Source organism: Salmo salar, chromosome ssa02, assembly GCF_905237065.1.
Source record: "Salmo salar chromosome ssa02, Ssal_v3.1, whole genome shotgun sequence".
Taxonomy (NCBI): Eukaryota; Metazoa; Chordata; class Actinopteri; order Salmoniformes; family Salmonidae; genus Salmo; species Salmo salar.
The window spans coordinates 28,546,996-28,561,270 of record NC_059443.1 but is presented as its reverse complement, the minus strand read 5'-3'; the positions used below and the strand labels follow the sequence as shown (position 1 = coordinate 28,561,270).

Here is a 14,275-nt window from a genome sequence, read left to right as displayed (position 1 = left end):
TACTGCTAATTTTTTATTTTTTGTTACAAGCCGTGTTTCGTTAAAGCCTATTTATTTTTGTTACAAGCCGTGTTTCATTAAAGCCTATTTATTTTTGTTACAAGACGTGTTTCGTTAAAGCCTATTTATTTTTGTTACAAGCTGTGTTTCGTTAAAGCCTATCTTTTTTGTTACAAGCCGTGTTTCATTAAAGCCCGTGTAAAGTTCATTTGTTTCAATGTACCGGTAGGCTCCTGCGGCTTATAGACATGTGCGGCTTATTTATGTTCAAAATAAATAAATAAAAATTATTCAGTGGGTGCGGCTTATATTCAGGTGCGCTTAATAGTCCGGAAATTACGGGTGGCCTAAATGAAGGAGCTGAGGTGGTAGTGATTCAGAGCTTAGTGGAATCAGTAAAATCACAAGCTCCATACTGCACCACCAAACTGAGTCACACAGAGAAAACTTCCAACCACCCTTTTACTCTCCACTTCAACACTTGGAAGGCTGACTGTTCTCAGGTCCAAAGACTGTTCCCAGCTCAGCTCAGACCACCATGAAAGAAGGCAGGAAGGAAGGGTGAAAGATTTAACAGAAGGAAATGGGGCCTTTAAAAAACACATCCACACACTGGTGACTCATGCACCTTCTACAGGGAATGACCGAGCCAATTCATAATACACTCCTGAGGAATGTATTACAATCTCTATTCACACTGCATATTAGTTTACAAAGAGAGCGAGATGGAGCGAGAGAAGGAGAAAAAAAGGGCGAGAGAGAGGAGAGAATGAAAACAAAGAAGGGAGAGTCTGCCGAAGGGGACACAGCCAGTGGAATCAGGGATTGGTGTTGAGTAGAAACACTGAGAGGAGAGAAAAGCGGGGATATTTGACAGAAAGCTCTCCATTCCTGAAGGCAGTGCCTCAGGTGATCCCTCTATCCCTCCCTCACTCCCTCTCTTCATTCCTTCCTTTCTCCCTCCCCCAGGCACACAGCAGGGGACAGCTTTAAAGCAGTTTGTCTTCCCTCTGAAAACTTTCTACCAGGTCATTCTGTGAACCTAAAAAAGACTGTCATAGCAAAAACACCAGTTGTTGTCTCTGTACGATACAGTAAATACTGTATGTGGACCATATAAATCAAATCAAATTGTATTTGTCACATGCGCATTACCGTGAAATTGTTACTTACAACCCCTTAACCAACAATGCAGAATAAAAAAAGAAAATATATGCAAAACAAAAAGCCAATAGTCCGGGTAGTCATTTGATTAACGGTTTAGCGGTCTAATTGTTAGTCGGTAGAAGCTGTTAAGGAGACGTTTCCACCTAGACTTGGTGCTCCGGCACCGCTTACAGTAGTTTATGACTAGGGTGGCTGGAGTCTTTGACAATTTAAAAGGTATAGAAAATGCAAAATGCTACACTAAAGTACAGAGCTTTACTGTTGGATCTAGTTGAAGGTGATGAAACATGTTGATGCTGGTTAAAGGATATAGGACAGGAAGCCAAAACATATATGACAGACTGCTGGTAGAGGTGTGCTCTGGTGCGTGAAATCTGTGCACTGGTGAGTGTGTGTGAGTGTGTATGTGTGTGTGAGTGTGTATGTGTGTGTGTGTGTGTGTGTGTGTGTGTGTGTGTGTGTGTGTGTGTGTGTGTGTGTGTGTGTGTGTGTGTGTGTGTGTGTGTGTGTGTGTGTGTGTGTGTGTGTGTGTGTGTATGGCATATGCAAAGACTCAAGTAACACAATGCTGAGGTATGGAGGCCCTCAGGCAGGTGGCCACTGAGCAGGCATGGCTAAACGTTGTGTGTGTGTGTGTCTGTGTGAGCGTGTGCGGCTGCATGTGTGTGTGAGCCACATAAACAGCTGCCTGGCTGCTCTACATAGGACAGACAGGACAGACACTATAGCTTCGGCACGCTTGTCGGTCTAATCTTCAAAGTGACATAGTGACGCTGAGGGCCCATAGTGTCCTCTTCCTGACCCAGAGCTGCTTTCTCTGTCTGTCTGACTCTCACATGTCTGTCTGTCTGTCTGTCTGTCTGACTCTCACATGTCTGTCTGTCTGTCTGACTCTCACATGTCTGTCTGTCTGTCTGTCTGTCTGACTCTCACATGTCTGTCTGTCTGTCTGACTCTCACATGTCTGTCTGTCTGTCTGACTCTCACATGTCTGTCTGTCTGTCTGACTCTCACATGTCTGTCTGTCTGTCTGTCTGTCTGACTCTCACATGTCTGTCTGTCTGTCTGACTCTCACATGTCTGTCTGACTCTCACATGTCTGTCTGTCTGTCTGTCTGACTCTCACATGGCTGTCTGTCTGTCTGACTCTCACATGTCTGTCTGTCTGTCTGTCTGTCTGACTCTCACATGTCTGTCTGTCTGTCTGTCTGTCTGTCTGACTCTCACATGTCTGTCTGTCTGTCTGTCTGTCTGTCTGTCTGTCTGTCTGTCTGACTCTCACATGTCTGTCTGTCTGTCTGTCTGTCTGTCTGTCTGTCTGTCTGTCTGTCTGTATGTCTGACTCTCACATGTCTGTCTGTCTGTCTGTCTGTCTGTCTGTCTGTCTGTCTGACACTCACATGTCTGTCTGTCTGTCTGTCTGTCTGTCTGTCTGTCTGTCTGTCTGTCTGTCTGTCTGTCTGTCTGACTCTCACATGTCTGTCTGTCTGTCTGTCTGACTCTCACATGTCTGTCTGTCTGTCTGTCTGTCTGTCTGTCTGTCTGTCTGTCTGACTCTCACATGTCTGTCTGACTCTCACATGTCTGTCTGACTCTCACATGTCTGTCTGTCTGTCTGTCTGTCTGTCTGTCTGTCTGTCTGTCTGTCTGACTCTCACATGTCTGTCTGTCTGTCTGTCTGTCTGTCTGACTCTCACATGTCTGTCTGTCTGTCTGTCTGTCTGTCTGTCTGTCTGTCTGTATGTCTGACTCTCACATGTCTGTCTGTCTGTCTGTCTGTCTGTCTGTCTGTCTGTCTGTCTGTCTGTCTGTCTGTCTGTCTGAGTCTCACATGTCTGTCTGTCTGTCTGTCTGTCTGTCTGTCTGTCTGTCTGTCTGACTCTCACATGTCTGTCTGACTGTCTGTCTGTCTGTCTTTCTGACTCTCACATGTCTGTCTGACTCTCACATGTCTGTCTGTCTGTCTGTCTGTCTGTCTGTCTGTCTGTCTGTCTGTCTGACTCTCACATGTCTGTCTGTCTGTCTGTCTGTCTGTCTGTCTGACTCTCACATGTCTGTCTGTCTGTCTGTCTGTCTGTCTGTCTGTCTGTCTGTCTGACTCTCACATGTCTGTCTGTCTGTCTGTCTGACTCTCACATGTCTGTCTGTCTGTCTGTCTGTCTGTCTGTCTGTCTGTCTGTCTGTCTGTCTGTCTGTCTGACTCTCACATGTCTGTCTGTCTGTCTGACTCTCACATGTCTGTCTGTCTGTCTGACTGACTCTCACATGTCTGTCTGTCTGTCTGACTGACTCTCACATGTCTGTCTGTCTGTCTGTCTGTCTGACTCTCACATGTCTGTCTGTCTGCCTGTCTGTCTGACTCTCACATGTATGTCTGTCTGTCTGTCTGTCTGACTCTCACATGTCTGTCTGTCTGTCTGTCTGTCTGTCTGTCTGTCTGTCTGTCTGTCTGTCTGTCTGTCTGTCTGTCTGTCTGTCTGTCTGTCTCTCCATGTCTGTCTGTCTGTCTGTCTGTCTGACTCTCACATGTCTGTCTGTCTGTCTGTCTGTCTGTCTGTCTGTCTGTTCTGTCTGTCTGTCTGTCTGTCTGTCTGACTCTCACATGTCTGTCTGTCTGTCTGTCTGTCTGACTCTCACATGTCTGTCTGTCTGTCTGTCTGTCTGTCTGTCTGACTCTCACATGTCTGTCTGTCTGTCTGTCTGTCTGTCTGTCTGTCTGTCTGTCTGTCTGTCTGTCTGTCTGACTCTCACATGTCTGTCTGACTCTCACATGTCTGTCTGACTCTCACATGTCTGTCTGTCTGTCTGTCTGTCTGTCTGTCTGTCTGTCTGTCTGTCTGTCTGACTCTCACATGTCTGTCTGTCTGTCTGTCTGTCTGTCTGTCTGTCTGTCTGTCTGTCTGTCTGTCTGTCTGACTCTCACATGTCTGTCTGTCTGTCTGTCTCTCTGTCTGTCTGTCTGTCTGTCTGACTCTCACATGTCTGTCTGTCTGTCTGACTGACTCTCGTCTGTCTGTCTGTCTGTCTGTCTGACTCTCACTGTCTGTCTGTCTGCCTGTCTGTCTGACTTCCATGTCTGTCTGTCTGTCTGTCTGACTCTCACATGTCTGTCTGTCTGTCTGTCTGTCTGTCTGTCTGTCTGTCTGTCTGTCTGTCTGTCTCTCACATGTCTGTCTGTCTGTCTGTCTGTCTGACTCTCACATGTCTGTCTGTCTGTCTGTCTGTCTGTCTGTCTGTCTGTCTGTGTCTGTCTGTCTGTCTGTCTGTCTGTCTGACTCTCACATGTCTGTCTGTCTGTCTGTCTGTCTGTCTGACTCTCACATGTCTGTCTGTCTGTCTGTCTGTCTGTCTGTCTGTCTGTCTGTCTGTCTGTCTGTCTGTCTGTCTGACTCTCACATGTCTGTCTGACTCTCACATGTCTGTCTGACTCTCACATGTCTGTCTGTCTGTCTGTCTGTCTGTCTGTCTGTCTGTCTGTCTGTCTGACTCTCACATGTCTGTCTGTCTGTCTGTCTGTCTGTCTGTCTGTCTGTCTGTCTGTCTGACTCTCACATGTCTGTCTGTCTGTCTGTCTGTCTGTCTGTCTGTCTGTATGTCTGACTCTCACATGTCTGTCTGTCTGTCTGTCTGTCTGTCTGTCTGTCTGTCTGTCTGTCTGTCTGTCTGTCTGTCTGTCTGACTCTCACATGTCTGTCTGTCTGTCTGTCTGTCTGTCTGTCTGTCTGTCTGTCGGACTCTCACATGTCTGTCTGTCTGTCTGTCTGACTCTCACATGTCTGTCTGTCTGTCTGTCTGTCTGTCTGTCTGTCTGTCTGTCTGTCTGTCTTTCTGACTCTCACATGTCTGTCTGACTCTCACATGTCTGTCTGTCTGTCTGTCTGTCTGTCTGTCTGTCTGTCTGTCTGTCTGTCTGTCTGTCTGACTCTCACATGTCTGTCTGTCTGTCTGTCTGTCTGTCTGTCTGTCTGTCTGACTCTCACATGTCTGTCTGTCTGTCTGTCTGTCTGTCTGTCTGTCTGTCTGTCTGACTCTCACATGTCTGTCTGTCTGTCTGTCTGACTCTCACATGTCTGTCTGTCTGTCTGTCTGTCTGTCTGTCTGTCTGTCTGTCTGTCTGACTCTCACATGTCTGTCTGTCTGTCTGACTCTCACATGTCTGTCTGTCTGTCTGACTGACTCTCACATGTCTGTCTGTCTGTCTGACTGACTCTCACATGTCTGTCTGTCTGTCTGTCTGTCTGTCTGTCTGTCTGTCTGTCTGACTCTCACATGTCTGTCTGTCTGCCTGTCTGTCTGACTCTCACATGTCTGTCTGTCTGTCTGTCTGTCTGTCTGACTCTCACATGTCTGTCTGTCTGTCTGTCTGTCTGTCTGTCTGTCTGTCTGTCTGTCTGTCTGTCTGTCTGTCTGTCTGTCTGTCTCTCACATGTCTGTCTGTCTGTCTGTCTGTCTGACTCTCACATGTCTGTCTGTCTGTCTGTCTGTCTGTCTGTCTGTCTGTCTGTCTGTCTGTCTGTCTGTCTGTCTGTCTGACTCTCACATGTCTGTCTGTCTGTCTGCCTGTCTGTCTGACTCTCACATGTCTGTCTGTCTGTCTGTCTGTCTGTCTGTCTGTCTGTCTGTCTGTCTGTCTGTCTGTCTGTCTGACTCTCACATGTCTGTCTGTCTGTCTGTCTGTCTGTCTGTCTGTCTGTCTGTCTGTCTGTCTGTCTGTCTGAGTCTCACATGTCTGTCTGACTCTCACATGTCTGTCTGTCTGTCTGTCTGTCTGTCTGTCTGTCTGTCTGTCTGTCTGTCTGTCTGTCTGTCTGTCTGTCTGACTCTCACATGTCTGTCTGTCTGTCTGTCTGTCTGTCTGTCTGTCTGTCTGTCTGTCTGTCTGTCTGTCTGTCTGTCTGTCTGTCTGTCTGTCTGACTCTCACATGTCTGTCTGTCTGTCTGTCTGTCTGTCTGTCTGTCTGTCTGTCTGTCTGTCTGTCTGTCTGTCTGACTCTCACATGTCTGTCTGTCTGTCTGACTCTCACATGTCTGTCTGTCTGTCTGTCTGTCTGTCTGTCTGTCTGTCTGTCTGTCTGTCTGTCTGTCTGTCTGTCTGACTCTCACATGTCTGTCTGTCTGTCTGACTCTCACATGTCTGTCTGTCTGTCTGTCTGTCTGTCTGTCTGTCTGTCTGTCTGTCTGTCTGTCTGTCTGTCTGTCTGTCTGGCTGGCTGGCTGGCTGGCTGGCTGGCTGGCTGGCTGGCTGGCTGCTGACAGGTTCTGCTACAGTCTGCATCCCAATACCTTTCTCATCTCCTCTCTGCACAGATTTGAAAACACAGCTAAAAGCAATGTCGTGGAGGCCTATGCAATGCTTGTTTTAACCAGTCATTCTCTGTGACACCAGGAAAGGAGATGAGGAAAGGAGATGAGGAGAGGAGCTGACTGTAGACTATTACCTCTGAGCCAATGGAACGGTGCAATATGAAACTTGAAATTGAAACTTGAACTTGAAAACTGACGTTTGCGAGGCTGATTGCAAGAAGTACAAACTCAATGGAAGTCAATCAAAAGGTGGTCGAAAATAACTTCAAAGTGAACTTCATGGTCATCGTGAGGATCGATGGTACAGAGAGAGCCATTGCAAAGGCAAGGTACAATGTTGCATCAGCCATTCCCCTGAATAATGCACACTCATGAATAAACATACAGTATAGCTCTGCAGTACACTTCTATAACTGTCCATGTGCAGCCTGTTTCTCTCTCTCTCTCTCTCTCTCTCCCCCTTCAAACAACACACATGCCTATCCTGTCTGTCTCTATTTATTTGCTTGCTCCCTCTCTTTCTAAATCAAATCAAATTGTATTGGTCGCATACACATATTAAATAAAGGAATTAAGAAATATAGAAACATTATAGCGAGCAATGTCAGAGTCCGGATTATAAATATAAATAAATATGATGGTGTGTATAGACATTATGGACAGTATATGAATAGAAAAGGTGTGTACAGCAGTTGTTGTATAGGATGAGCCTTGACTAGAATACAGTATATACATATGAAGTGGGTAAAACACTATGGAAACATTATTAAAGTGACCAGTGTTCAATGACTCTACTCTTGCTACCCCCTCTTCACCACCCCACCTTCCTCCATCTTGTCTTCCTCTCTTTTCCCTTCACTATCTCTCTCTATATCTCCCTCTCTCCTTCTCTCTGTCTCTCGCTCTCTCTCTTCAGTCAGAACATTGTACTGCAGCTGTGTGTCTGAGGTGTGTCAGTCTCTCTGGTCTTGATTCAGTTCTATAACAGACTGGTAGTGGGCTGTGTGAAAGCATCCATCTAGACAGCACAAAGACTGTCTACTGGGAATTAACCTCTCGGAAGAATACACCCTCTCTGTCTGTCTGTCTGTCTGTCTGTCTGTCTGTCTGTCTGTCTGTCTGTCTGTCTGTCTGTCTGTCTGTCTGTCTGTCTGTCTGTCTGTCTGTCTGTCTGTCTGTCTGTCTGTCTGTCTGTCTGTCTGTCTGTCTGCCTGCCTGCCTGCCTGCCTGCCTGCCTGCCTGCCTGCCTGCCTGGCTGGCTGGCTGGCTGGCTGCACTACCTCTTATAAATAATACAACACTTTCCCAGGTCCTCGAAGACTCTTCTATCTTTACTAGAATACCTGACATTCATGTATTTCTCTGTGTGTGTTTGAAAGTGTGTGTGTGTGTGTGTGTGTGTGTGTGTGTGTGTGTGTGTGTGTGTGTGTGTGTGTGTGTGTGTGTGTGTGTGTGTGTGTGTGTGTGTGTGTGTGTGTGTGTGTGCATGCATGTGCATGTGGATTAGTCTGCTATCACTGGGGCTCTGTCAGTCTGTCAGGCAGTGGGAAGGGCAGGGACAAAGAGGATCATTTCAATAAGAATACTGCAGCTGAGAGGACACAGCTCTCCCAGTGGGGTGACTTCCACTCTCAGCTCTTACACACACACAAACATGAACGCACGCACACACACACACATACACACACACACATTCACGCGCACACATACACAGTAGGAGGATTTGGGATGAAATGATGGTGTGAAATAGAGGGAGGAGGAGAGGAGATCGATACATAGTCCAGTTTGGTGTGTAAAACTATTGTGTTTGGTTTATGTACCCTATGGCCCTATGCGTGTGTCTGTGTGTGTGTGTGTGTGTGTGTGTGTGTGTGTGTGTGTGTGTGTGTGTGTGTGTGTGTGTGTGTGTGTGTGTGTGTGTGTGTGTGTGTGTGTGTGTGTGTGTGTGTATGTGTATGTGTATGTGTGTGTGGTTGTCATCCTCTCCAGTCAGTGTTCACCCAACGAGCTTCATCCCTAAACCCATGCACCTGTCCCTGCACCTGTCTGTCTGTAACTGCAGGTTTAATCCTGTGAGTGGGGCCCTGGTGTGGCCCTTAAGTTTGGCCCTGGCCCCTTCACCATCATTATCCCCTCCGCCTGGCCCCCATATCTCTCATTACATGCAAATACAGCCTCTTTATGTGCCTGGTGAATAGGGAACCCCGTCCCTCCTTCCCCACCTTCCCCAGTCAGAGCTGAAGATAACCCACTAGCCATTACACAGGATCCCCTGCTACACTTTACTATACCATATCATGACCACTTCAGCTTTAGGATTCTTTGAGGGCTGTTGCTGATCAGAAGGCAGCTGGTTTTTGTTGGTGGTATGTGACAGTGTACAGTCATGGCCAAAAGTTTTGAATGACACAAATATTAATTTCCACAAAGTTTGCTGCTTCAGTGTCTTTAGATATTTTTGTCAGATGTTACTATGGAATAGTGAAGTATAATTACAAGCATTTCATAAGTGTCAAAGGCTTTTATTGACAATTACATGAAGTTGATGCAAAGAGTCAATATTTGCAGTGTTGACCCTTCTTTTTCAAGACCTCTGAAATCCGCCCTGGCATGCTGTCAATTAACTTCTGGGCCATATCCTGACTGATGGCAGCCCATTCTTGCATAATCAATGCTTGGAGTTTGTCAGAATTTATGGGTTTTTGTTTGTCCACCTGCCTCTTGAGGATTGATCACAAGTTCTCAATGGGATTAAGGTCTGGGGAGTTTCCTGGCCATGGACCCAAAATATCAATGTTTTGTTCACCGAGCCACTTAGTTATCACCTTTGCCTTATGGCAAGGTGCTCCATCATGCTGGAAAAGGCATTGTTCGTCACCAAACTGTTCCTGGATGGTTGGGAGAAGTTGCTCTCGGAGGATGTGTTGGTACCATTCTTTATTCATGGCTGTGTTCTTAGGCAAAATTGTGAGTGAGCCCCACTCCCTTGGCTGAGAAGCAACCCCACACATGAATGGTCTCAGGATGCTTTACTGTTGGCATGACACAGGACTGATGGTAGCGCTCACCTTGTCTTCTCAGGACAAGCTTTTTTCCGGATGTCCCAAACAATCAGAAAGGGGATTCATCAGAGAAAATGACCTTACCCCAGTCCTCAGCAATCCCTGTACTTTTGCAGAATATCAGTCTGTCCTTGATGTTTTTCCTGGAGAGAAGGGGCTTCTTTGCTGCCCTTCTTGACACCAGGCCATCCTCCAGAAGTCTTTGCCTCACTGTGCGTGCAGATGCACTCACACCTGCCTGCTGCCATTCCTGCGCAAGCTCTGTACTGGTGGTGCCCCGATCCCGCAGCTGAATCAACTTTAGGAGACGGTCTTGGGCTTTCCTGGGCGCCCTAAAGCCTTCTTCACAACAATTGAACTGCTCTCCTTGAAGTTCTTGATGATCCGATAAATCGTTGATTTAGGTGCAATCTTACTGGCAGCAATATCCTTGCCTGTAAAGCCCTTTTTGTGCAAAGCAATGATGACGGCACATGTTTCCTTGCAGGTAACCATGGCTGACAGAGGAAGAACAATGATTCCAAGCACCACCCTCCTTTTGAAGCTTCCAGTCTGTTATTCGAACTCAATCAGCATGACAGAGCGATCTCTAGCCTTGTCCTCGTCAACACTCACACCTGTGTTAACGAGAGAATCACTGACATGATTTCAGCTGGTCCTTTTGTGGCAGGGCTGAAATGCAGTGGCAATGATTTTTGGGATTCAGTTCATTTGCATGGAAAAGAGGGACTTTGCAATTAATTGCAATTCATCTGATCACTCTTCATAACATTCTGGAGTATATGCAAATTGCCATCATACAAACTGAGGCGGCAGGCTTTGTGAAAATTAATATTTGTGTCATTCTCAAAACTTTTGGCCACGACTGTATGTGTGTGTGTGTATATGCGTGTGTGCGTGTGCGTGTGTGTGTGTGTGTGTGTGTGTGTGTGTGTGTGTTTGTGTGTGTGTGTGTGTGTGTGTGTGTGTGTGTGTGTGTGTACATACCTGGCTAGCTGTGGGGCAGTCTGCCCCAGTCAGTGTTTGCTGCTGGACGGTCCTTTAGCATGGCTGGAGCTGGTCCTGGTACACACCTGTATACTGTCACCTGACTCCACCTGCAGCTTGACATTTGGTACCGTGAAGATAGTAGCCACTGGGGTAGGAGAGAATGCGCGAGAGAGAGAGAGTGAGAAAAGTGAGTGAGAAAGAGAAAGAGAGAGAGACAAAAAAGAGTGAGGGAGTAAGAGTGAGAGAATGAGACGTATCAGTCATTAAAGCCAACTTCATAGTGTCCTCTTAGAGTCAAAGGATTACAGATTGAGCCAGAATGCTCTGAAGTGATAAGAATTTCTCTCTTTAAGGCTTTTTCGAGAGTTTCAGGACACACTATCAATGAGCTGAGTTATAAGAACACTCTCTCTCACATCCTTTATTTCGTTTCCGTGGGGAGATATCCGAGTCCGTACTACTGCGAGATATCCTAGGCCGTACTACTGCGAGATATCAGAGTCCGTACTACTGCGAGATATCCGAGTCCGTACTACTGCGAGATATCCTAGGCCGTACTACTGCGAGATATCAGAGTCCGTACTACTGCGAAATATCAGAGTCCGTACTACTGCGAGATATCAGAGTCCGTACTACTGCAAGATATCAGAGTCCGTAATACTGCAAGATATCAGAGTCCGTAATACTGCAAGATATCAGAGTCCGTAATACTGCAAGATATCAGAGTCCGTAATACTGAAAGATATCAGAGTCCGTAATACTGCAAGATATCCGTGTCTGTAATACTGCAAGATATCAGAGTCCGTAATACTGCGAGATATCAGAGTCCGTACTACTGCGAGATATCAGAGTCCGTACTATTGCGAGATATCAGAGTCTGTACTACTGCGAGATATCAGAGTCTGTACTACTGCGAGATATCAGAGTCTGTAATACTGCGAGATATCAGAGTCTGTAATACTGCGAGATATCAGAGTCTGTAATACTGCGAGATATCAGAGTCTGTACTACTGCGAGATATCAGAGTCCGTAATACTGCGAGATATCAGAGTCCGTAATACTGCGAGATATCAGAGTCTGTAATAATGCGAGATATCAGAGTCCGTACTACTGCGAGATATCAGAGTCTGTACTACTGCGAGATATCAGAGTCCGTAATACTGCGAGATATCAGAGTCCGTAATACTGCGAGATATCAGAGTCCGTACTACTGCGAGATATCAGAGTCTGTACTACTGCGAGATATCAGAGTCTGTAATACTGCGAGATATCAGAGTCTGTAATACTGTGAGATATCAGAGTCTGTAATACTGCGAGATATCAGAGTCTGTAATACTGCGAGATATCAGAGTCCGTAATACTGCGAGATATCAGAGTCCGTAATACTGCGAGATATCAGAGTCTGTAATACTGCGAGATATCAGAGTCTGTAATACTGTGAAGGTCAAGTCAAGGACATTATTATTGTACGCTACTTCTGTCTCAGATTCCCACAGCGTTTCTGTTAAATGTCACAATCACAATCCAATTCACACACACACACACACACACACACACACACACACACACACACACACACACACACACACACACACACACACACACACACACACACACACACACACACACACACACACACACACCCCGCGGGACTGGGTGGTCTATTATGCCTGCTGTAATTCTTCCATTGTTCATAATAAATCTGTTTAGCTATTGTCTCTATAATTCCCAACACATTAGACAACGGAGTGCATTTGTGGCTGAATAAACCATGTTCTCCTTCAGTCCCTAGCCAGATAACACTAATAAAGATTCAGCTTTAATGTTGAACAGGCTGTGTGTGTGTATTTGTGTGTTGTGTGTGTGTGTGTATACAGTATATGTGTTGTGTGTGTGTGTGTTTGTGTGTGCTGTGTTTCTTTCTTCATTATCTGTGGTGTTGTAATGAATGTAAAGCTCATGTTAGTTAGTGTTAGAGTGCTGACAGTCAGGTTTAACTCCCAGTGGTATCATGGGCTGGGGCATTTCCCATCAGTCTCTATTCTCCTGCTGCCTGTCTACCTGCTGCACAAAACAACATCACCATGTTTCGCTAGCAGGCTAACACCCAGGATAACAATGATCCCTTTATTTAACTTCTCTTATTCCTTCTCTTCAGAGTCATTTCTCCTCCACCACCATTTGTTATTCTCTCCCTCTCTCCTTCCGTTTCTCCCTCCCTCCCTGTTGCTACAGTGCTGATCCACCAAGGACCTCATTTATACATTATAACAGTTTTAATTTGACTATATTCTTCCTCAATCTAAAGCCTGCCTCTTTGTGTTAGTGTGTTTGTGTGTGTGTGAGAGAGAGAGAGAGCGTGCAATCATGCATGCATGTGTGTGTGTAACAGCACAAAGAGAGCCACCGTCTCTCCCAGCCCGGTGACCGCCGCAGAGCTCCTGCTTCTCCTAACAGAACAACCTACTGTGGCCTGCTGATAACAGGATTAATAGAGATCAATCAATCCTCATCTGGGGAATTTAAAATGAGAATGATTCTCATATTAAAATGACCAGCCTGTGGGTGGGTTGTCTCTGGCAGGTGGTCCCAATGCAGCTCCTATGAAGCTATCTGAACAGGCTTTGGGCTTTGACACTGGTGATGAGTGGGGTGGACAGATAGGATTGGCTCTGTATGTATCTGTGTTTGTAGTCTAATAATATGGGATGTATGTCACCTCTGAATGACACAGTTGAATGTCCTGTTCTGAATCGATGGCAACTGAACTGTCATGTACGGTGTCAGGTTGAGTATTGTGATGGGAAAATTATAAATGTTTGTAAAGAAAAAATGCTTAGGGTCATGTATAAACATGCTTAATTGCCCATTATAATGGCTACCATGGCTAGAAGAAGAGATCTCAGTGACTTTGAAAGAGGGGTCTCAAAGGAGCAGAGGGGGTTTAAAGGGTGTGTGTGGGTGTGTGCACGTGTGTGTGTGTGCGCACGTGTATGTGTGTGCACGTGTGTGCGTGTGCGTGTGTGTGTGTGTCTCAGTCACCAGATTTCAACCCAATTGAACACTTATGGGAGATTCTGGAGCAGCGCCTGAAACAGCATTTTCCACCACCATCAAAAATGTATCGTGGAAGAATGTTGTCGCATCCCTCCAATAGTTCCAGACACTTGTAGAATCTATGCCAAGGTGCATTGAAGCTGTTCTGATGGCTTATGATGGTCCAACGGCCTATTAAGACACTATGTTGGTGTTTCCTTTATTTTGGTAGTTACAACAGATATATACAGTATATATATTTACAGGTATGTGATGACTGCCTCCTTGAGGTCTTGTTTCATATCTTGGCTGAAGCTAAGGAAGCACGTGGCTGACCAGATCAACATAATTCATATTAATACAATACTTTCATAAACAACTTTCTGTTGCAAAGCACTGAGCAGAGTAGACGTATTCTCACTCCCCGTATTCTCATAGACTCTTCATGTAAGAGAGAAGATCATGCTGCACCAGAACTCATCTGTTTTTACTTAACAAGTGAGTAAGACGGAAAGAACATCCAAATGTAGATCTTGAGGTGGACAACTGAGGTCCATCTGGGCTTCTACTGTCCCAACAGCACCCTGGTCAAAAGCGGGGGGGGGGGAGCGAGAGAGAGACAGCGAGAGAGAGACAGCGAGAGAGAGAGAGACAGACAGAGAGAGAGACAGAGAGAGAGAAAGACAGAGAGAGACAGACAGAGACAGACAGAGATA

At 46.0% G+C, this 14,275-nt stretch overlaps 1 protein-coding gene across 8 annotated transcripts in view; it reads right to left on the bottom strand.

Moving 5' to 3' along the window:
* Nucleotides 1-14,275, bottom strand: part of LOC106579405 (cyclin-dependent kinase 14) — a 215,627-nt gene that overhangs the window by 44,001 nt on the left and 157,351 nt on the right. For all 8 annotated transcript variants that reach the window (XM_014159277.2, XM_045701627.1, XM_045701603.1 and 5 more), the window contains one exon: nucleotides 10,521-10,668. In XM_014159277.2, the coding sequence (XP_014014752.1) occupies nucleotides 10,550-10,668 (119 nt within the window). In that variant the 3' untranslated portion in view covers nucleotides 10,521-10,549. The remainder of the gene's footprint in view (nucleotides 1-10,520; nucleotides 10,669-14,275) is intronic.